Source organism: Agelaius tricolor, unplaced genomic scaffold (genome assembly GCF_023055355.1).
Source record: "Agelaius tricolor isolate 1412-34295 unplaced genomic scaffold, bAgeTri1.0.p SCAF_3, whole genome shotgun sequence".
NCBI lineage: Eukaryota > Metazoa > Chordata > Aves > Passeriformes > Icteridae > Agelaius > Agelaius tricolor.
This window is the reverse complement of record NW_027269263.1, coordinates 30,921,232-30,945,262: the sequence shown is the minus strand read 5'-3', so window position 1 is coordinate 30,945,262 and position 24,031 is coordinate 30,921,232. Positions and strand designations below refer to the sequence as shown.

Sequence of the window (24,031 nt, the reverse complement as noted above, 5' to 3'; positions counted from 1 at the left end):
GGACACAGAATGTTTAAGACAGTAAGAGGAACTGTGCTTCAGAGAACTTAACAAAGTTCAGAAACCAGTACCTTGCACTCATTTTCTGTCTCTGAGCAAACATGTATTTTCCAATGCTCCTGTGATACAACATAAAAAAGAGGGAAATTTATTTGTGGCATAAATTTAGAAAATATTTACATTGAATTCTGGGCTTCAAAAGCAGATAAAAAGAAGCTAGTTGTAATCAGAAAATTAATCAGCTCCCAGATTTATAAATATGTATGTCACAGACCTCCTCTCTTTGATGGATGTTCTGTGGCATGTTTGGACTATAACTCCTTAACTCAGTTAATAGTCAAGGAGGCTCTGCACGTAGTTATTCAAAGATAAGTGAATCTCTGAAAAAAAACCAGAACAAGTCCTGCAGATTCTTGTGAATGAAACATGCAGCAGAATATTCATTATCATGTTCCTGAAGATGCTTTTGTTCCTCAGATAAATATTTTCAAGAGGATTGTGGATGGGTCCTGAGTATGCCTAGATTATAGAAAGTATAATTTTATTGGTAAACCCTTAGGATTTTTTTCATGCTGAGTAATAGGCATATGTTAATTAGTATTTTTCATAAAGCTTCAAGCAAGATAAACTAATTATGTGGGGGATTAACTTTTTAGGGGGAATGGAACCATTTTTCTTTCCCAAGCAGCTGTGCTACACAGATAAATGGAGGTCTTGTTTGTGAATTATCTGTGATTTTAGGAATCTTCATATAATAAAAAATACTATTTAAAAAAGAAAAAAGGGATAATCCCTGAGACTGTGCTATTTACTCTGTCCCTAAGTGAGCAGATGAACAGTTTTCTAAAATTATGTGGCATACAATGTATTTAGAAAACTTCAGAGTGACCAAAATCTCTACTTGTGCTTACAGTGTTCCATTCTCATCCCATTGTACCAGTGAGCAATGTTACTGTTCTTAGAGAAGACCTCATAAAGTTGAAATTTTCTTCCATAAATTTCATAATGCACACAGGAGGTACATCCCCAGGTTTTATTTACCTTGTGCAACATAGTGGCACTGTATTCTATATATCCATACAAAGAGTTTTAAAATTTATATACATATTTCATGATGTTTTGAAGTCTCAAAACATTATTTTAGGTAAAAACTATTTATTTTTAAAAGCTGGTTTTGTCTTATTTTTTAAGTACTAAGGATTAATCTTACCTTTATTAATCTCAATAATTTTTACCATAGAACCTGCTGGGATATGTGGTCTGATATTAAAAATGGTAACTACTTCCTCTGCAACTGTAATGTGGAATCCAACCAAGACTAACTTCACTTCTTATAAAGCATCTTTATCCAACAACACCTTTATAGAAAAGTTCAGGATTCCAGGAACAGTGACAGACTTCAGTGTTACAGACCTGACAGCTGGGGGCATTTACAATTTCACACTGAGAAGACTAAAAGGAAATATTGAAGGATCTTCTGCTTTCCTTGAATTTGTAACAGGTCTGTATGGTTTCCTGCTTCCTCTGCCAGAGAATGGTACCTGTTCCTAACAGTACATGTTTATCAGTGTGCATCTCACTCAAAATTTCAAGAGAGCTTAAGTGTAATAGTTTGCTGTTGTCGTGGGCATTACTTACTAAGCATATTACTTGTACCCTATTCAAGCTGCACGTAGGGATACCTGTCAGAAACAAAATATCTTTAGCTGTGCTGCATTTCTTTTGACCATTTTTAGTATTTTGGATCTTATCCTGCAAAGAGATACACACAAGCTGAATTTTACCTTACAATTATTTCAGTAGGTTTTTTTTTTACAACGGGTGAAGTTAAACGTGTTTAGAAATGTTTGTAGAATTAAGATTTTAGATTGTAAACTACATTCGGAAATTTATTGTGGGTCTGTACAAAAAGACCTCTATAAGCCTAAAATCCATCTTTAATGGAAGTTGAGATCCATGCAAATAATAAGACTGATGAAAGCAGTAGGACTCAAAACTTATTAGAGTATATTAAAAGGAAGAACTTATGCTCTCAGTTAAACTTGCACAACTCCACATATATTATTAATATATTTTTTTGTTCTGTTGGTGTTAAAACCATGAGTAAAAAACCCCATACATATAAGACAAATACAGATGGAATGTAAAATCTGAAGTTAGTATTTGGATATATTAATATTTCAGATTATTTGATGAACTGGAGTTATCTGTTTGAAACAATTATGCAACTTTGTATAATCTGTGTAAAGGGTTCATCAAAGATATATAATCTTAGCAGATTTACAGTAAATAAGAAAGGAATGAAAATCTTTCAGAGTTGAAGCTATACATTACTCAGGCTGCACAGTATGATACTAATGTATAAACTACTAGAAGATTTAGTCTGAATCCAGAAGAACCATGTTAGAAAGGCAGACAGAGGACTGAGTGCAAGGGTGAATCTGAAATGAGGCAAAGAGCATCACTGACTGGGCTTGCTCTGAGAGATGAGCATGGGGAAAGCTGATAGTTATATGTGAATTCTAAAGTAGAAAGCAAACAGATGAACATGGCCAGAGATTGTAGAGATGAACAAATTATACAGTCTTATATGTAGAAGACATTTTAATGATCTCCTGGAGAATTCAAAATCTTAATTTTTCATTCATTACTGATTATGAGGCTTAGAGTGAATAATACGCTAAATTTAAATACACTAATTTACAGGTGCATTTAAAAGCAGAAGAAAATGTGATGTTGTGACATGAGCAGGTGGATATTTGGCTTTAATAAAAGGAGTAGACTACCCACATTTTAGGATCTTAACTGAGTAGAGTCCATGGAATTACTGGGATTCCAAATACACGAAATGTATAAAATAGTTACCAGGCCTGTGGCAAGCAGCAGGACAAACACTAGCTATATCTTGAATTTCAACTGTAGCAGTAGTTATGTCAGCAGTAGTGCTAAGTTTAAGGCTGAGGGCAGCAGAAACCCCAGGACTGTGCAGAGATTTTGCTGTTAACTGAACACTGTGCAGAGACACTTGAGCTTGCTCTCTGTGAACGGGCATCCCAGCACAGTTGAGAGGCCATCGACCAAATCCCAGAGGTAGTGTAGCAACCATAGGATCACATGCTGCCATATCCAGACTAATGCTTTTCTATTCAGTTGTAACTACTAATATATTTTAAATGGAGTTATTTAAGTGAATGTCTTTTATTTCACAATTCTCTTGCAGAACCTGCAAAACCAGAAAGTCTTAAATTCTTCAATGTTTCGTCATACTATTTTTCACTGTATTGGAGACTACCGTATGGACTTGTAGACAGATTTCATGTGGCTCTTGCTCCTGATCATGCTTCTGTTGTTATCCTAGATCTGGGAGTTAGGGAGTATCAAGTAAGTGCTTTTATTACAGGACTTGCAGGACTGGCTTTCCCTTATGTGCTGTGCTGATGAGGAATTCAAGCTTTCCTCCTTAGCTGTTTAATGCATATATGAATGTGAAAGTATTAATGAATGAAAAATTGGTGGGATGGGAGCAAATTTCAGCACCCACAGTTTGCTGCCTAACAACAGGTAGTGAACTTACTGTTTTTTTAAAGTCTACTAGAAGGACACAGACCGTCATCCAAGGATTCATGAATACTTTAACAAGGGAAGGGCAGAGCTATTGAGTAGTACAGACTCATTAATTGTGTACTTGCCAGGAAGATCTCTGCTTAAATCATTAATGCAGGCAACATTTCACTGCTAAGCCATCAAAAAGATAGAGGAGCACTTTTTGATTCTGCTCTCTGGAACATATAATATTAACAGAAATAATGGTTGTTCTGGATGTTTTGCTTTTGTTTTTCATTGGAACTGCAAAGACACAGGTATTTTATATAATTTCTTGCTAAAAAAGTTAATAATTATGTTTACTGAAAAGGATGGGCTAGTTTAAGGGTCAAAAACTTGTTTTTCAGGGATTTTTTTGTTCATTCTTTCAAAAAGGAGTTTTATAATGTTTCATATTTTCTTTGATAATGATAATACAGAAAAACATGTATAGAAACATTCAGAGGAGATTCTGGGAGAAAATTAACTATTGATTTTATTGTTCTTCAATATTGAATGTTGCACACATCTTATGAAGGGCAGTTGATAGCAAAATACTGTACCTAACAGATGTAGAAATTTAGTTATGAACTGCTCAAAATTTCCTGTGGTTTTTTTGTGCTTTTTTTTTCTTTTTTTTGTAGGGATATTTTCTGTTTGTTTGTTTTGGGTTTTTTTTTTGTGGAGAGAGGCATTCATTTTTGTGATTCTTCATAAAAGGCTTAAATAAAATGATGTCCTATTTTAGGCTGATTTTTCTAATACTCTTCCTGGAACAACATACAATGTTACAGTTTCTGCAGTTTCTTCGTCAGTCTATAGTTCACCTGCAAGTAGAACTGTGACAACAAATGTGACAAGTGAGTTAAAAATTACTGATGAAATTTTGTTCATTTTTTAAACTATGCTTTCTTATATTTGTTATGTGCACAGTAATGTCCAAGAAATTATAATCAGTTTTCAACAGTCATTAAAATTTTTCATCTTCTTTTACTATTTAAAAATACACTGAATTGGAAGTGCTCTATGAGAGCTTAAAAATTTACAAGCTTTTGAAAAATTTTCTGTTGTGTCATGTAATAATATCCAGACTCTGATTTACACCTATAGTGGTACATAAAGAAATGTTCAGAGCTATTTCCAACAAAATGTAGCCAAAGCAGATGTGCTTTTTAAGAGAGCACATTTTAATCGAGTGCTAGAATATGACAGATGTTAAATTGGCAGTAAACTCTGTTTTTTTAATAAAGTTCTTGACCAATACATTTTTTACATTCTTACAGAATAATGTTTCTGGTGTTACAAAATTGACCTAATAATTTCTAACAGGACTGTAGCAAGAAAAAAGATTTTTATTCAGCAGCACATCAGTTTTCAGTAGTTTTATGAGGCTATGCTGGCAGATGATTTAATTTCTCTGTAGAATCTGTGAATGTGTCTCCACTCTCATGAATCTTAATTTAAAATTGGTTTACATGTGTGTGCTTGTGTGTGTACATATGTGTGTGCGTGTGTGCGCATATATATAATTTTTTAAAATTTTTTTTCAGATCCTGGGCCACCTGTGTTCCTTGCAGGTGAAAGAGTGGGTTCTGCTGGGATTTTGCTCTCATGGAACACACCACTCTATCCAAATGGGAGAATTCTATCCTATATTGTTAAATATAAAGAAGTCTGCCCATGGATGCAAACAGCTTATACACAGGTCACAACAAAGCCAGATAGTTTGGAAGTTCTTCTCACCAGTCTTAACCCTGGAACAACTTATGAAATTATGGTAAAGGCTTTACAAACACCTCTCAGTATTTTGAATTCTGATTTATTGTAAATTGTGTGAGTTTATACTAGGTTCCTGTAGAGTTTGCTGAGGGACCATGTTATTTACTGTTGCCATATAAAAAATATATTAGCCAGATATTTGTTTAGTTGAGTTTATTTGAGTAGTGTTTTTAAAATCTACTTAAAAATGTCCCAGTCAAACTTGCACTGAAATGTACCTGCTTCTAGTGATATTTGAATTAATATATGGCATTATGTGGTAAAACATAAGAAACAAAGGGTAGAATTTTTGGGCACATCTAAATCCTTCTTTATCTTCATTGAGATTTAATCTTTCAAATTACTGGTGTACTTTGCATATTACATGTAGGTTACTAAATCATCTCAGCCAGATCCAAAAAAGCATGTCTTCCATATATAGAACTTGTTTGCACTGAGAATAGGCACTCCTGATCCATCTCTGAACTCTTCAACAATAGATGACTTCAGGTGGGCAGAAATTAACTTCTCCTCTCTTGCCAGTATTTGCCAAGCAATTATTTGTCTGCTTTACTCTTTCATAAGAACCGTGGAGAGGTTCCTCTTTTCAGTACCAAGAATTTAATGAAATTATGTGTTGATTTGCTTCATTCCATTCTGTTGCCTTGAAGCTGCACATATGAGGTAGGGGTTTCCATGTCTGTCTGAATGCTAGTTTTGTTTCTGACCTCTTTCTACAAGAGCTACCTTGAGATGAGGTAATAAAACAATGTTTAGGTGAGGACGTAGTTTAAGATTTATATGGTGTAATTTAAATCCTGTCAGAATTTCCCGACTGCATGTCAACCTGTGAAGATCTCAAGTCAATTTCCTCAGCTATTGCAATTACTTCATCAATTTCTAAGGATGTTTCAAGATTGTCCCAGTGAAGTACAAGTAGGTAGGGTTGGCTGTAGTCATGAGGTGGGTGTGCATGTGTTTGGGTGGCTTAGGAAGGAGCTAGCCAGTGACACAGGTTCTTCTTGTCATCCTAGATTGTCTTTGATGCTACCTTGTATTCCTTTACTGTGTTTGTCTGTTGTAGCTTTGTCCTTTTGTTTAATCTTTACAGTGTTTGAAAAGCACACTATTTAGTGCCAAGAAGTGATTAGAGCAAGTTTCCCTTCCTGGCCTGAGGCCTTCTGTTTTCTTTTGTCCTTTGCTACCCTCTGTGTGCTCACCTCTTACCATCACTGTTGGAATTTTACTCATATTTACCTTTTGTTGTTCCTTTTATTTCTTTTCAAAAAAATAAGTTAGACTTCCTTCCTCTTTCTTGGTAAGTACTGGATGCCATGGCCCATCACTGAGTTGAATTGTCACCAAACCCTATATTGCAGAGCAAATGGGATTGTTGTTTTGTTCACCCTCATAAATTTTACCAAAGTTTTGATATATTGCTCTTCTGTGGGAAGACTTGTCCATGATTGTGAGCACTGAAGCATTTCCATCATAAAGTGCATCTACACTCTCCCTGACCTATTGCCTTTCTGCAAAAAGTCATGATTTCCTTGGGGTTCTGCTTTGAGGAAGGTTGACCTGCTCTCACTAGCCTACAGGAGACAGAGAAATAAAAGGCAGCTTATTCTCCTTTTTACCCCTTTGAGTTATAGTAAGTAAAATAGGAGTGCAGAATCTGGAGTAAGTGTATTATGGTAAGAAAAAGGAGTGTCACTGATGTTATTCTTGTTGTGTTCTTCTTCTTGCATAAAATACAGACTAATGAAATAGGGATCCACTTTTCATGTGTGGATATTCACATGTGGTTTTCTCAATTTCTTATGCTGTTACATACTTTTTCCCTTTTATTTTTTTATATTTAAACATTGAGTATAAATTATACAACACAACTATAAAGGGCATGTTCATCTGTATATTTATTGTGTATATATTTATCTGTATATTTATAGATAAGCTAAAAGCTGTATCTCTGTGTATCCTCAGGATTTTCATATTCCCTGAAACTGTATATACTGTAGATTTTCTAAAGTGGATCCTTTCTGTTTTTTCCTGTAGGTTGCTGCTGAGAACAGTGCTGGTATTGGAGTGTTTAGCGATCCTTTCCTTTTCCAGACTGCAGAAAGTGGTAAATTTAATAAAGCTGTCAATTATTTTGATTAAATTTGCTCTAATTTGTTCAAATAAATTTCCATGATGAAATTCATACTTGAACAAATTCCAATGCTTTTAGAACGAAATCCTCATTCTTATTCTGTCACTCAGTGACAAAGTTTCATTTAGTTCTATTTGCTAACAGCAATTTAGGGTGTGCCCACAGGGGTGTTTGTTGTACACAAAGTCTGTTTTTCTTGGAGTTTTCCTATGCCAGTTTCTAGGTAGGCAGCTTCCAGAAAGCAAGGTCATAGCAGAGCAGAAATACCTATCAAGTGGATTCATCTGTTGTTGCCTGCAACAGTTCTAGGAGACAGACTTTGTTGTGGGATCATCTCTGCCATTGTCTGCTAAGTCAATCTGTATTTGTTTAGTGATGAGTTCTAAGCTCAGCACAGAATGTACTTTATTAAATTTTTATGTATTGATTCTGAGGGTAAAAAAAAATAAATCTGAAATGAAAATTTGATTTGGTGGTTTTGAAGATTAAAACACATAGTCTGAGTGTGCACAATCTTTACTAATTTAGTGTTTGTGGTCTCGCTCGTGCTCCAGGAGCAGTTGTGCCCTGGCTGATGAGCTTGCACCAGTGCACCTGTGAACCAGTCTCAATGGAACACAGAGCTTGTGCTGCCAAGGCAGTGACTGCCCATCTGGGTTTAGGCTGCTTTCTCTTTCTGCAAACTGCTGAGTGAGATATCTTTATTAATGGCAGGAACCATCACTCTGAACAAATAATGCAATAATTTATGAACCAAATATAAAGAGGAGTAGTAAACTTGCCACATGGATCTATGTGAGATCATTATTCTTTACTATTTGTGTACTATTGCTGGTAAAAAACCTTATTTCTGTGAGCTTTATTATTTACTCATGTTTGACAGAGGACAGCACTATCATTTCTCCATATGAGAACATAAGATTTTTATTTTTGGAATAATTTCTGTCTACATTTTTATTAAACCTAAAATGCTTTACTATAAATGTAATTGGAAGGTTTCTTCAAATTATTGGTGAGTTATGTGTCATTGGTATAACATTTATACTTTTACTTTCCCAACTGTTTTTTTGTTCTAATTCTTGCTTTGATGGCTAAGGAAAGCCAAACATCTTAATCAACATAAAGATGGGAAATTTAAAGTGAGAAAGTTAACCAGAAGATAAAATTATTTAAATATAAGGGTTGAATTTTGTGAGGAGGGGAAAAGAGGTGAAAGATGTGGAAGAGATTTAGCAGGACTGAAAGCTAAACCTGCAGAACCTTGCAGAACCTGCTGCTGACTGCCACATGTAGGCAGCACTAAGACAGGGCCACAGGGCTTTAATTCCCAGGAGATTTCAGCATGTAAAATAGCATGTAAAATCTGATTTCAATGCTGCATCTCATTCCTTTGTGCTGTGATTAATACTGATGCTCTGAAAAAGGCCACAGAAACTGTCACCGGTACAAAGAGCAGCATTTATGCAGTAATAGTGAATATTCCAATTTAATTGAGTTACTTAAAGCTATGTGCAGCAGAAAAGATGACACAGGTAAAGTGAAATAAAACACACAGTATTATCAAATGTTCTTAACCAGAAAAAAAAAGAAAAAAAAAGGCAACTTTTTTCTGTTTCTGGGACTGTAGATGACTTTCTTCTAAGAAGAAAATTTCTAAGTTGACCAAACCAATTACTACATATATAATGAGACTGAAACACTTGTATTTCTCAATTAAACCAGACTGAAAAATAGCTAGTTGTAGATCAGCTACATTACATGTGTTTGTGAATGTTTTGTTATGTGTTTGCTTCAGAATTTGGAAGCTAGAAATTGCATTTAAAAAAAAAGAAGTATTTGCTACTTTTCAGTGCTGAGAAGAAAAGTTTATCTCACTGCTTTTGTTTGTTTTGTTTTCAAGCTCCAGGTAAAGTAGTGAATCTCACAGTTGAAGCCTTAAATTCTTCAGCTGTAAATCTGATCTGGTTTCTCCCTCGGCAACCAAATGGAAAGATAACTAGTTTCAAGATTAGTGTGAAACATGCAAGAAGTGGAATTGTAGTGAAAGATGTCTTGGTTAAAGTAGAGGACCTTCTGTCTGGGAGGTTACCAGAATGTAATGTAAGTGCTATAAACCTTCTAAATTAGAAGTAGACTCAACCCACAGAATATAGTTTTACATTTAAAACTTGAGACATAAAAATGTGGAGACTTACTTTTCAGAAAGATTCAAAAACCTTACAGATTTAGTCCCAAGACAGGATAAAATGGATGAAGAAGAGCCTTTCTGTTCAAAATATTTTAAATTGAATACTTTTGCTTGAAAAATTCAGTTTAATCAAAGTAAAAATGTTATGAAAGGTTAAGTTTGGCATCCTTTTAACAGAAAATCATGAAATAGAAAATTTCTGGTTTTTTCAGCTATCAATTTTTTATCTCAGTGAAGACATATAGTATTGTTAATGTCTTATTTTCTATATAGTATGATATTTTTGATTTAGTGTGATATTTTTGTATTTTAGAAGTATGCTTTATTCTGTGTTGCACATTTCAATATATTTAAAATACTTCTTATACCAAAATAAAAACTGAACATGATTGGCAGAGTGATTTTCAAAAATATGGTTGCAGTCTGAATTGTTCTTATTGTTGAATTCAGACCTGTAACCATTGAATCCTTTTGGAATTTCTAGAAGAAAATTCTCTCTTCTTGAATTTTTTTCTCTTTTTCCTTCTTACTTTGAGCACAGTTTAGCAGTTACTGAAATGTCAAGACGTCAAGTAACCAAACTTTTTTTCCTTTGACCTTTTTTAAAAATTTCTTACATTTAGCGCTTTAATGAAAATTGCAGTTTTAAATTACATAATTTAACATAAATTTGGTTTCAGTTTTTATTTGAAAGATCATTTTAGGCATTGCAAAGGTTCCTAACACCAGGCTGTTTTAATTCAGCTCTGAGAAAGCAGGCTGCCGCCTACTGAACCATAAGCATTGGTCACCACAATGCCTGGGAACTTTTCAGAGTTGTCTCCTGACACAATGGATTAAGAAACTCCTGTCTGGTTTTATCCATGATGTGTGCATATATGTATGTTATGCATGTGTGTGCACATACACGCGTACAACATATATGTGATGCAAAAAGACCTCGCTAGGGAACGTTTTTCAAGAGACAGACTGAATGCTGAAAATGGAAACTGGGAATAATTAAATGATTCCTAGAGAGATGTTTCTGTTTAGTCAGATTTGAGTCTTCTTGAATAAGGCAGGAAATTCTAACAGTGTCACTAACAGGATGCACTAGCAAGTCTGCTTAAATTTGGAAGCTGAAGTACAAAAAGGAGAACCAGTTGTTCAGGGTAATTTTTTTCAAAGATGGTCAGCCTTTTTTTACATTTTTTACAATTATTGGTTATAGATGCACTTTATTATGCTTCTTATTTTTACTTATAGGATAAGAGTGAATCTTTTTTGTGGAGTACTACCACTCCTTCAACTACTTTTGGGAAATCCACAAGTCTTTCACAGACTACAGTGAAACCAAGTACAGAGGCAGCAAGTCAGATGAGCTCTGTTTGGAGTGAACCAATCAGCTTTGTTGTAACTAACCTCAGGCCATACACCACCTATCTTTTTGAAGTCTCTGCAGTTACCACTGAAGCAGGCTACATTGACAGTGCAATTGTCCGGACACCAGAATCAGGTATGTTAAATACATATGGCTCTAAAATGGCAATAAAGTTCTCAGATTTGTGTGAAAAACTTTTCTGCTGCAAGATACTTCTGTCCTAATCTGTCTTTATCGGTATCATGCTTTTGTATTTTCATGATTACTTAATTTCACCTGATGGAAACAATTGAAAATGCATATATATTTATGTATCTAATAATGTACAGTGAGTGAGAGTTCACTTGTTGTTAGGAGTCAAAGATACCAAGAAACTCAGGACAGATCAAATTTTATGAAAAACTGAGGACAATTTAAGAACTTCTAATAATATAATAATGGTAGAAGAATTGAAAATAAAGATGAAGGGTCATAGCTTTCAGGCATAATATTATAAAAGGATGTGTTTTCTGTACATAGAAATGCACTTGAAGCTTTTTGCCTTTGTTGAGAAATAAGCAATAATGAGGAAAACTCCTGTACTTTTGTTGCCAATCTGCACCTATTGCAGAAAGTTGTTCAGTGCTGAAGAAATCTTTAAGCACCAGGTGAAGTTGATTTTTGATTACTTGCAATGCACTGAGAAGCTGGAATTGGAAGCAATGGTCCATGAGCAGCACTTTTATAAAGGCTTAGGTAGTGGGAGCACTGTTAGCAGAGCTATACAAAAAAAGCATTCCAGAGGAACCGTATTCTGGCTTTCTGTTTGCTAGTACATCATTCTTTTGCTTGACATGATTTGATGTTACTCAGTTCCCTTTCATACATACAAAATAGATAGCACTGTTCAGATAAAAAGAAATTTTATTTCCTCCTAGAAATGTTCAGTTGAATTGCTTTGATGGAATTTCAATAGCCTTAGTTTGCTGCTCTCTCAAGGGTTAATGAAATTTTGGTCAGTTTCTCTTCTAATTTCAGGGCTGTTTTCCAGTTTATTTTTCACCTTTGTCTTTTAGAGATTATTTCCATACTATGAACTCCCTTGATACCTTCCCTGAGAATTACCTTAAATCATAAATTAAGTAATTTTAATGATATGCTTTTATGGCTGCCCTTCAGAAGATTTCATGTTTATCTTTAAAATGAGTTGTCTGTTATGGGGTTCTTGGACATCCTAATATAAAGTATTTTATATTCAAAGACTTTTTTCAATATTGTTTAAGTTCCAGAAGACCCACCACAGAATTTTGCCAAGAGCAACATTACAGCAAAGTCTTTCTCAGTAATGTGGGAGCCACCGACCATAGTAACAGGGAAATTCAGTTACAGAGTTGAGCTCTATGGACCATCTGGTAAGTCAGAGTTGATGTTACGATTTCTTTTGATTTTTTTGTGATTATTTCCTTACACATTCTTCTGGGCCTGCCAATCAAAAATGGATAGTCAAAAGCAGTACTATAGATCCCTTTCTGCTATTATATGTTTTGATGGTTTTTAGATTAATTTTAACGGAAAAGGAAGAGTATGAAGTTATATTCACATTAGATATTCCTAGGAATGGATAAAATCAACTTCTCCTCATTTTTTCAGGAGATGCACAGGTTAAGCACAGCTGAATTGCTGTGCTCATATATCTAAATCTTCACTTTTTTCTCTTTCTGTTAAAGATTTCTCGAGAATGTTCATTCTCATGCAGTATGCAATCAACACTTTAAGTCTGTTTTGAAGTTTTTGCATTTTTTTTAGTCTCAGACATACATAGATACAGAAATTATAGAACTGTCTGTAGTTAAGTAAGACCTAAGCATAAGTTGTATTCTAATGTTTTTATGGGACCACACAGGAAAAGTAAGATACATTTTTTAAAATCTCTTACTCTTAAAACTCACAGCTCCTTGAAGTGGCTTTTTTGGTTGATTGGTGGGTTGGTTGGTTTGTTATTTTATTCCCCATATATTCAGCATTATTCCACTAAAGTTGATTCTTGATTAGCCCATCCCTGAACAAATCTGTCCTTTCATTTGTTCATCATACCAGAAAGCAGACATGGTCTGTTTCTCTTTTAGACCTAAAATCTCTTTGTTTTTAATTCCAGGTCATGTTCTGGATAACAGTACAAAAGACCTGAAGTTTGTGTTTAGTAACCTTGTGCCGTTTACAAGCTATGACGTGTACGTCAGTGCTGAGACGAGCGCTGGGGTGGGGCCAAAGACCAACCTCACAGTTTTCACTCCTGCGGATGGTAAGCACAGAGAGGCAAAACAAATGGATTGAACATGATGAAGGGTTTCAGTTGTCCCTTCAGAGCCTTAAAGGTACTTTGCAAAGGAGAGAATGGATGTAAGAGCTCTACAAGAGAGGAAAAGAAATCAGCTGAATATTATTATGACATTTATTTCTTTGTTTTTGTCAAGTTCATACTCTGTCAGTACATTTATCCCCTATCAAAGGCCTTCAGAGATTGTGAAAGAAATGTAGCGTCTTTCTAACAAAAGTTAATTTTAGGTACAGTAATTAAGTTGCAGGGCCCCCTCTGCCCCGTTAGATGGCAGCAAGAGGAAAAGAAAGTGCAGCCCAGATTCCTGCTGCTGGCTCATTCAGCCCCCTGTTCCTTATGAATCTCCCCTTTGACTCATCCTCACCAAATCCAAGATGCCGTCTGTGGTAGAGCCACCCTCAGCAGTGGGACAGGCCCCTGCAGGACATGCAGGGCTTGTCCCAGTACAGCCAAGTGGCTGGTTCTGCCTCTGAGCCCTCGCTCCTGCGGAATTGTGGTCCCAAATGGCCAACTCACCAGGTCAGAATCCTTGGCTGCACGGAAATGCAGATTTAGCTCACATATTTGTGAGATTGTGCAGGACTCTTGGTCAGCATTTGAGGATGCATGGAGGAAAAATTGAGAGTTGGTGTGTAATAGAGAGGCAGTTTCAAGATGGTTATTTCTGTCTTACTTTTATACTGCACAACAAAAATTTAGAAAATCTCTGCCTCAGGGTTTGCTGGCAATGTTTCTTGTCAAGATATAACACTGGGAGGAAAACCTATCTTTATTTATTTATCATATTCTTTCCTGAATGGCCTTCTTTATGCAGCTCTCAGAGACAATTTCCAGAGATTACCTACAGGTGCTCATCTTTTGTTGAAATGTACTGACAGAAACCAAAGGGAATTTTAGTGGGTTTGGGGTACTTTTAGCATAACACAGAGTGTCTTATTTTAATGCCAAATCTAAAAATCCTCCTTATACAAGTCATTTCAAAAAAGTCTTTTATTGACCTGTATTAGGAAAAAAAAATTTATTTTTGTATCAAATCTGAATATCATTCTATTGAATATAAATGCATTTTACCTCTGGTGGTCCTATGGAAGTTACAATATAATTTAGACTGAAACTTTAATGAAAAAATTATATAAACTATATAATTTCTATCTATTATATATATAGCTATATTTACACACATATATAAAATATATAATATAAATAAAATTATATAAACCTAAATAAAATTATATAAACCTTTTGTAAAAGGGAAATTAACAAGCTGCATCACATTAATTTTTTCCCACAGCTTTTTTACTTCATTCTTCTATGGCTTTGATGATTTTAGAGCTAACCTTTTATTTTCAAGAATACTTGAAAGTCCATTTAGGAAAATAGCAAAGGTCTCCTTGATTCCAACCAAGTAGACCTCAGTAGAGCAATCCTGGTTTACATCATATTAGTCTCTGACCATACTCATACATGTCTTATGTGTTAAAAAAAAAGTCTGCATATTTTTAGAACTGTAAGTTGTTTGCTAAGAGAATATGTGAAGTAAGTCTCTGCCCTGTGCAGGGTCAACTCAAAAGATAAGGATGTAAAATTGGATTGTCTATTTTACTTTGTATACAGTGCTGAAAAACCTTGTAACAATCCCAAGTGTTTAATGAACTGAAATTTCTTCTTGGATATTTAGTCCCAGGTGCTGTATCAGATTTACAACTAGCAGAAGTGGAAGCCACATATATAAAAATTACTTGGAGAAAGCCACAACAACCAAATGGAATCATTACCCAGTACAGAGTTAAAGTGCATGTGCAGGCAACACTCGCTACTCTGGAAAACACTATTCTTGGGAACAAAAATAAGGTATTATTTTCTTTTTTTATATATATGGATTTTATGTTAGATTAAATTTGCTCTCTGCCTTATCTGACATTTACGGAATGAGCTAGCTCCCACTGATAAGTTGTCAATTTTTTAAAAAGCCATCTTCCTCAGTCCACTCTCTTTCTCTGACTGGTTTTCAAAATTATTCCAGTAATACTGTTCCCACAACATGAAAAATTAAATCATTCTGGTAAAATGATCCAGCTGCTGAAGGCATGAAGCCACAGCCCACAGTCCTTGAGTTCTTTGCAGCCCAGGGTGGCCAGACTGTTAACAGTAAAGAATTGAGTCCCTAGATTGATACACAGCCACTCAGTCAAACCTCCAGAAGACATGGGTACGAACCCTGTGAATTCAGCAGAAGTGTCCAAATGCTAGCTAAGTGTTTTACTAGCAAGGCAGACAGGCTTAGACATTTCTGCCTCCTTTTGTATCCTTAAATTCATGTGTGTGATGCTACATGCTTAACTCCATGCTGTGGTTGCATACTAAGGATATCTGTGCACATCTATGGGATCACATCTCTGTGGGGACTTAGGCTGTCAATCAGTCTAGCTTCTGGATTTGGGATGCTGATGTGCTTTATGTGCTTAGAGCATCTCTGAGTATGCAGCACAGAACTGCAGACCCCTGGCAAACATTCAGCTCAGGATTTAATTCTTTCTGGGTAGGGCTTTTTGGGCTGAATTTTGGAAACAGGTGCTCAAAGTCTGCATAATTCCTTATTTTTTCAGGCAGTGATGTCTTTCACTGGATCTGGATCTAAGTTTTTGATGTAGGGCTCAAGGAAGGAGTTCACTTTCAAGTTGAATGATATACATTTAATAGAGCCCTGGAGTCAAATGTTAAATAAGGAGCAAGGGGAAAAAAATTAGGCTAAGGATCCACTCATTAAACCAGACAGGCATCCTTGAAAAAGGAAAGCATATAACTCTGTAATTAAAGATTGTATCATAGTCCAGACACAAAAAATTAACGTAGTGTGCACAAAAATGTTTTGGTGATGGAATTTCCTAATTTTTGAGTTCTTAGTGCAGTATCATTGCTGCTTTATTATAATTTATAGAATGTAATTTTCTAATTAAAACCCAAAGCAAGTCATAAACAACCTTCCTTTATCTAGAACCGCATTGACCACAGCTTAGAGCAGCCACAGGGCTTGAACTGACAGACCTATTGTGCTAATGGTACTCAAAAACCAATAGCAATAAAAAGCTGTTGTCTTATATGTGGAAAATCCTCAGAACCAAAAAGTATTTCCATGTGGCCTACTATTTTGCTAGAAAATGCTGGTGAAGATGAATCATACACAGTTTTTACCTCCTGGTCCTTAGGTGAGATTGATGCTCTGTCTGTGCCTGTTGCTAATGTACCTCACGTTAAAGGAGTAAAAATGTGGCTTTGCCCTTTCTCTGCCCAGAGTCCATAGGGAAAGGACTAATGTGTATTAGTTACACCACTGTAAAAACATGTCTTTCTGGCAGTGAGGTGGGCCATATGTGGGAGTGGGGAGTGTTCCAGATGACAGCAGAACAATTCAGAGATGCTCAAGTCCTGGATCTGGTCCCAGATTTTGAAGGGGCACGAAGATCTGCTACCAACACACCATTTTGTACCTATGCTCTAGCCTCTCTCTCTTTTCTGCTTTTGTTTCTTCTCTCTTTGTTGTTCTTGCTCCACTTATATCTGCTGCCATCCCTTTCCAACATTTTTCTCTGCATCTTCTGTCTTATGGGCCCCTATATCACGTTACCTCCCCTACACTCTCCCTTTTCACATATATACACCCTTATTTTTCTTTCCCCTTTATTTAATCAGCTTCTGGTTTTCTCCCTCTCCTCTTATTCCCTCTCAGAGATTTAGTCAGCTTGCTAATCTTTTCCCTGAGGGACAGGAAGGACCATCTGAAGTCCTTGTGTTTTCAATGCCTGCTGCCTTCTTTCAGGACATAGTACAAATAAAATCTCCCAAGTTCAAATGTGTATCTATTCAATATAGCTCCAAAATTATAGCTGTAAAATTAAAGGCCTTACTTTAAAATAGCCACATTATTATAAAATACGTATTTTAAAAATTCTTTTTAAGAAAAAAAAATTGGTGGTGTTTGATTAAATAATAACCAGAATGAAATGTTGTAGGCTACTGGCAGCTGAACATTTTTATGACAAAGATTATATTTTAAAAATTATTCTAATGATCAATAATGTTTGTATGCTAAAATTTATATAGTATTTATCTGCATGTACAAACATACAAGCATCATTTCTATATTATATATAAATTTAATGATGACTAGGTTTGTGATTTATTTTTATATTTCTAATTTATAGTATCTGATTGACTCTTTGGAACCATACACAATAAATGAAAATATCAAACCTTCTTCAACCCCTTGGAATTCAATGGAAGCAGACAATGATTTATATGAAGGTTCAGCTGAACTGTTTTCCAGCATTCAGACAGCTTCCCCAGTAATATTTACAAGTGTATCTGGTGATAATTTCCCTGATACAAATGGAGCTACAGAACTACATTCTGCTTTGGGTAAGATATTTTAGGGTATTTTTCTACCTGCTTCTTTGTGCTGAAGGACCCCCATCACTGTCCCAGATATGATCTTTAGCACATGGTTCAAGCAAATTATAAATGGGTCATTTGCTGGAGTCAGATTTTTTTTACTACCAAATAACCTTCTGAAGCAAATGGGAATGCCACACAGGCAGGAACTAGCCCCTTGTCACCCAGCTGACCTTCTTCCTAGTGAAAGGAGCACCCGAGAGCCATCAGCCAAGCTGCATAGACAATCAGTTATTACAGTTGCCAAAGCAGGTGTGATTGTCAGGGATTAACATATCTCCAAGCCCTTCAGAGACCTTGATTTTTCTAAGCCTTTTGACTAATAGGTTTTCAAATGTCAGTGAAGGTAAATAGGTCAAAAAGTTACAACTTTGCTGTATGGGTTACAAACAGGTGGAGATGACCCCATGACATGGTGATGTCATTAGTGAGTACACTTGTTCTGTATTATCAATGGACCACTGTTTCTTTACCAAGTATGGATATTTACAAATCATTAAGCAGCCCTCAGCTGACAGGAAGGGATTTCAAATATCACTCAAAATTTTTACAGTGTTTTGAACAGTGGGGAGAAAATGTAGGTTTTGTTTTTTTAAAATGATTTAATTAAGTCACTGAATTCATCTAAATGCACCAGTATCTAAAACCAGAATTTAATCCTTTATTTTAAATGGCAGTGGATATTTTCTGTGCTATGTTAATCCTGAAGAATCTTTATCGTACACAGGAAATGTACAGCATTTTAAATGTAAATCTTCTTTTTATGGCCTCATTCAGTTTGAGGTATTGAGTTGCTAAAAGATGTCTGTGCTACTGAAAATTTATTTCAGCCAGTGTCTGTTGCAATCTACCATCCAAGTATTGTTTTATAGGAGTTATTATGGTAGTTAAAGCTGTTGACAGCCAAATTTTCAACAGGGCCTGATGTTTTTTCAATGCCTTTATTTTAATGCCCTTCTCACTGAATTCTGAGCCTGATATTCAGGTATGTGAAGTGCCCACACCTTTTCATGTTGCACTGGCATAATGACTGTTTTTTAGCAGATGGTTTTGGCTAACACAGTTTGGATTGTGGCTGACTTCAAACTTTATTTTGAGTGCACCGAACTCTCTTTGTGGGCATGCATGGCTTCATCATTCTACTGACCACAACTCTTCTGGTAAAAATACCAGCATGAAGGGATCTGTGAAGGCAGCCTTTCCAAGTATTGTTGTTCTAGCACCATTGGGAGGGCAAGGAAGATGAAATTTGTCTTTCTTGATTGAAACTATTTAAAACCCCTCAAAATCTCCACCAGTCTAGGAGCCGTTGTTCTGAAATCACTGGAGAGATTAGACCTTATACAAAAGTACCCTTTCCTAGCTTCTAGAGGATTACTCACAAACCTCACAATTCTACTCATTTCACCTAAGCCAATCTATCTATTGTACACATGAAAAGGGACTCTTCTTTAGGGAGTTAAAAGGTTGAATGCAGACTTTTCTTTTTATTTTTATAATTGACATGTAAATTAGTTCTTTGAGAATAAAATATTTCCAGGTTGCCATGCCAAAGTGAGTTTAGAATGAATAAGAAATAAAATGACTTTACGAGTAAGCAACTATTTCTCTCCATTGACTCATAGATAATCAATATAACATCGACATTTTGGCTGAAGAACTGTCATATGTTATAAAGGGCCTCACACCTTTCACAGATTACACAATTAGTGTGTCTGCTTTCACTGCTGTTGGAGAAGGACCACCATCAGTTCTTACAGTCAGGACAAGTGAACAAGGTAAATTGCAACTGGTATTACCAAAGTTGACATATATAACTTATTTCAGTGAATGTTTGAATTTTTTTGCTTATTTATTTACTTACTGTATGTTCTTGTGGTTTTGTTTAAGTCCCAAGCTCAGTACAAAATATATTTTATAAGAATATTAGCTCCTCCTCTGTCTTGCTGTATTGGGATCCTCCAGCAAATCCTAATGGGAAAATCATTCATTATACTGTTTATGCCATGGAACTGGATACAAAAAGAGCATTTCATGAAATAACTTCAAACAACAGCTTACTTATGACAGGTACAGTGTCATTTAATTAAAAAAATATAAAAATATAAACTTGCAAGTACATTTTACAAACTTATTTTTTCTAATTTTATATTGTAGCCATTTGAAATATATGTGGATCAAATCTCACACATTCACACACATCCACACACACACAACAAAACTGCATATAAAAACAAGGTTGGGACACTACTCAGACTTGTCTGCTGTGGGGGAATATGTAGGGTTTGTGAGGTAGGAGAAGAGGGCTGGTTAAGATAAACAGTAATTTTTTAAATGGTACAAGCAGTAATCTGTGAAATGGATTTCTCCTTGAAATATTTGCCTCAGTCTCCTGTTTCCCCATAGGAAAATATTCCTAAATCATCAAGTCTTTTTCAGATTTGCGTTTTTTTCACAGTATTTATCTGACATCAATAACAATTTTCTTATTTTAAGAAAATAAAAAGGTAGTATTCTTTATAGTAATTGAAGCAAACACATTCCTAATAGAGTTTCACTTATCATTGATGCTAATCAGAATAATGCATACTGACTAAACCCCCATATTTGGATGTTGATATATGCATCCTTTGACATTCTTGATAAATTCTTTAAGCTATTTACAGGAAGCTGGCTGACTTACTTCAAAATCTGCTGATTTAACTGCATGCTTGTTTGACTGTCACCAAATAAACAGTATTGTACATATTCTTTTAGCATGTATCAAAAACTCTCAGAACAGTATCCAATACTATAGTTTTATCAGTAGCTGTGACAAAATAAGTCAACAGTCTTGCTATGAAGTTAAGAGTCAAGATGTTTTAAATTAATCTTTCCAGGTTTAAAAAAGTACACAGATTATAAAATGAGAGTCACAGCCTCTACCACAGTTGGAGAAAGTGCTTTGTCTGAAGAGAATGAGGTGTTTGTGCGAACCCCTGAGGACGGTAATACACTGTTTGCAATGATGATTTATTTTCTGTACTGAAGTTTGTGTCTGTTCAAAAAGAAGACTACCACATACAAAAAAGGGGGAACAAAGTGTATAGATAAAACCAGTGTTGAAATTATTAGTCTTCTGTCAGTCAGTGACTTCATTTAGACCATTTTTAGGTAAGTGCTAAAAAAATAATAACGAAAGCTGCGGCATGACCTGCAATCAACTAATTTTAAATGTGATAGACAAATGGAAGGAAAGCTGCCGAACTGAGGCTCCCTCTCTCAAAACAATATGTCCCTAGCACTCATCTAAATAATAATCTTTGTGATTCCATTTTATCGTCTTTTTCTTTTTATCATGTGTAAATTAGGTTGGTTTTGAAGCATATGGTCATTTCAACAATTCAGAGACCATATTTCTATTTGTAGGCAAAGATGCTGATAAAGTGAAGATTTTTTAATGCTGAAGATAATAAACAGTTGTTTTTGTATAGGTTTTAATAATTTTAGGACTGCTCAATAATTTTAATGTCAGGTATAATACTACATTATAAAGATTTTTGAATCTTCCTTTCTTACTTGCAAGGCAGTTCCAACCCATGAAGGCACTGGGGCAAGAGCTGGAGTTGTCATTGGCTTCTGCAAAGAAAACATGGGAATTTGACTTGCAGAGCAGAGCCATGAATGTTAGTCTTTTCTTGTTTGCATCAAGTTTGTATTTTCACTGGTTTCAGCAGTTATTTCCAGGTTTACTGAAGTAATCCAGAGGGTGATTGCCCAATTGTCATTTATCTCTCTCATTTTCAAATGTACTATAATACAAGAAATACAATTGAGTGTCAATAAATGAGAGAAAACAAGTACAGGATTAAAAATCATGGGTATTTATGAAGCTTAGGTGACTTGAATAACCACACAAAATATCAGATTAAATGGTGAAACTTAAAATAGTTGCAAATCTTTTAAAAAATTATATTCTCCTATGCTTTCAGTATTTTTACGGAGGAAAGGCATATCACAAGAGAAGAAAATTACTTATATACGTATTTTTCTCTCTGAAAGCTTACAGTCCCTTGCCTGAAAGTGTTAAAGAAATTTTTCTTAGTAGAGTTCCTCTGTTCAGACCCAACAGCCAATTGTTCATTCATTCATAAAAGTGCCATGCAAGGCTTGAGGAAACTAGTGAGAAACCCACCAAGAATTCTTACCTTTTTATAAGGCTATCCATAATTGTTTATCTTCTTCTTCTTCTTCTTCTTCTTCTTCTTCTTCTTCTTCTTCTTCTTCTTCTTCTTCTTCTTCTTCTTCTTCTTCTTCTTCTTCTTCTTCTTTTTGTTTAGCTTTCCTGAAGTAATTCAGGCTGAGATTCATGTGTCCTAATTTTAGCCTAGAAACAGAAATTTGTTTGATTCTTGAAAGGAGAGATGCCTCCAATAAAAGATTCACTACAACTGTCTTAGTTAACTTGCATTAGGATGGAAGAAACTAGGCTGTTGCATTTAAATATTTTACCATGCCTGATAAATGGCAAAATACATTTAAATTAAAAATTAAGCGTCTTCACATGGGAAATATTCATGTGGGCAGTCTTGTCATCCAGAGAGCAGTGATCTGCTACAGTTAACACTTTCATGTGCTCAGAAATCAGGAATGAAAGTGATTTGTGGGACCTTTTAGGCAAAAAAAAATTCATAATGAATTCTGAAATATCTTCAAATGGGTATTTGTACACAAATGGAATCCTATGATCCTGAGTAGGTAGTATGTTTTCATATTGATTTTACAGATTATTTCAGGGGTAAAGTGGTGAAGCCTTCAGAGGAATCAAAGTTGACATTCAGAGCTGATTTTATTCATAAGAGCAGCCCACTCATTTCTTCAACACTTCCATGCCTTATTAGCTCAGTGGAGTCACATGAGCTCATACATTGCCAATAGATTTAGCCACACACCATCCTGGAGCTGGACTTGCTTTGTGCATGGTCTTCACACCAGAGTGTGCAAGATTTACACAGGGTTCTCTAAATGGAATTTAGTTACTGTGCATGCAGGCCCTTTCTTGGTTCAATAGTTGCTTAAGTACTAAGGATGGTTATTTACAAAGAAAGCAGAGGACATTAATCCAAGTTTAAAGAACTGAATATGAGGAAGACAATGAGAGGATTTGAAGGACCAGTCTGCATGAGACTGGTAGAGAAAAGAAATTTTTTTTCTTAAAAAGTGCAGTTTCAGATAGATTTAGAAGTGGATGAGAAAAGAAATTCCAGAAAAGCTAAAGTGTGCTAAGTAATGCAAAAAGATGCCTAATTTTATGGGTAAAAAAGAGACATATCAAAATTAACTAAGGTAAAAAGTGGAAAGGCTTTGAGAAGGAGATTGAGAAAATGAGTGTAGCTCTTTTGTTACAGTTAGGATCCAACAGGTTTATGATCTCAGCTGTATATTCTATTATTTGAAAAGGTTTTGTTCTGATTTCTGTGTTGCAGAACCAGATTCCCCACCTCAAAACTTAGAATTAATAAATGTAACTGCAACAGAAATAAATCTGAGATGGTTACCACCTGAGCAGCCTAATGGTCTCATAACTCACTACGAAGTTCTGTACAGTGATTCCAACAACTTTTTTATTAAAAATGCCTCATCTGCAAGTATATCACTAAGTGAAATGAAGCCATACACTCTCTACAACATCTCAGTAAGAGCATTCACCAGACTTGGCTATGGGAATCAGTCATCTTTTCCGCTTCTGGTCAGAACTTCTGAAACTGGTGAGTACTTTTTAAAAAATGAAAATTTTTGACAAGAAGTTGCTTTATGATAACCTTTGATGTCCAGGAGATAAGTTTCAATAATTTAAAAAGTATTTTCTTACTTTGCCAGGCAGTGAGTTTGAATCCCATTTTTCTCTTTTCTGTACAAAGCAAAAGAGCAAGGCCAGGTGCTTGGTAAGGGATGGGGAGCCAAGAGCCCCGGGGTTCCTGGCCAGATGAGCAGAGGCCTCACTAGCCAGGACTTGTCTCACCACCCTACTGCAAAGCACGTGGAGCAGGCAAGGTGTGGCAGCCAGGGCCAGTCTGGAGTGCCAAACACCTCCTGCTGATGCAGCAGGTCTGAGGTCAAGCCAGGAAAGAAATTTCACACAGGTTCAGTGACAATAACCAATGCAGAGAGAGCCCAGTGCCAGTGGGGCAGGCCTGCAGTGGGGGAGCCAAGCTGAGGCTGGGCTGCCGTGTCAGGCAGGGAGGG

The 24,031-nt window shown here is 35.6% G+C and overlaps 1 protein-coding gene across 1 annotated transcript in view; it reads left to right on the top strand.

The window, feature by feature from the left end:
• The first annotated feature begins 3,806 nt into the window (after positions 1 to 3,806).
• Positions 3,807 to 24,031, top strand: part of PTPRQ (protein tyrosine phosphatase receptor type Q) — a 100,316-nt gene continuing 80,091 nt past the window's right edge. Inside the window, exons 1-14 of the mRNA XM_071422041.1 lie at positions 3,807 to 3,860; positions 4,331 to 4,442; positions 5,133 to 5,359; positions 7,396 to 7,465; positions 9,393 to 9,592; positions 10,926 to 11,175; positions 12,303 to 12,431; positions 13,175 to 13,321; positions 15,036 to 15,208; positions 17,560 to 17,773; positions 19,432 to 19,584; positions 19,697 to 19,876; positions 20,686 to 20,793; positions 23,272 to 23,553. Of these exons, the coding sequence (XP_071278142.1) occupies positions 3,807 to 3,860; positions 4,331 to 4,442; positions 5,133 to 5,359; positions 7,396 to 7,465; positions 9,393 to 9,592; positions 10,926 to 11,175; positions 12,303 to 12,431; positions 13,175 to 13,321; positions 15,036 to 15,208; positions 17,560 to 17,773; positions 19,432 to 19,584; positions 19,697 to 19,876; positions 20,686 to 20,793; positions 23,272 to 23,553 (2,299 nt within the window). The remainder of the gene's footprint in view (positions 3,861 to 4,330; positions 4,443 to 5,132; positions 5,360 to 7,395; positions 7,466 to 9,392; positions 9,593 to 10,925; positions 11,176 to 12,302; positions 12,432 to 13,174; positions 13,322 to 15,035; positions 15,209 to 17,559; positions 17,774 to 19,431; positions 19,585 to 19,696; positions 19,877 to 20,685; positions 20,794 to 23,271; positions 23,554 to 24,031) is intronic.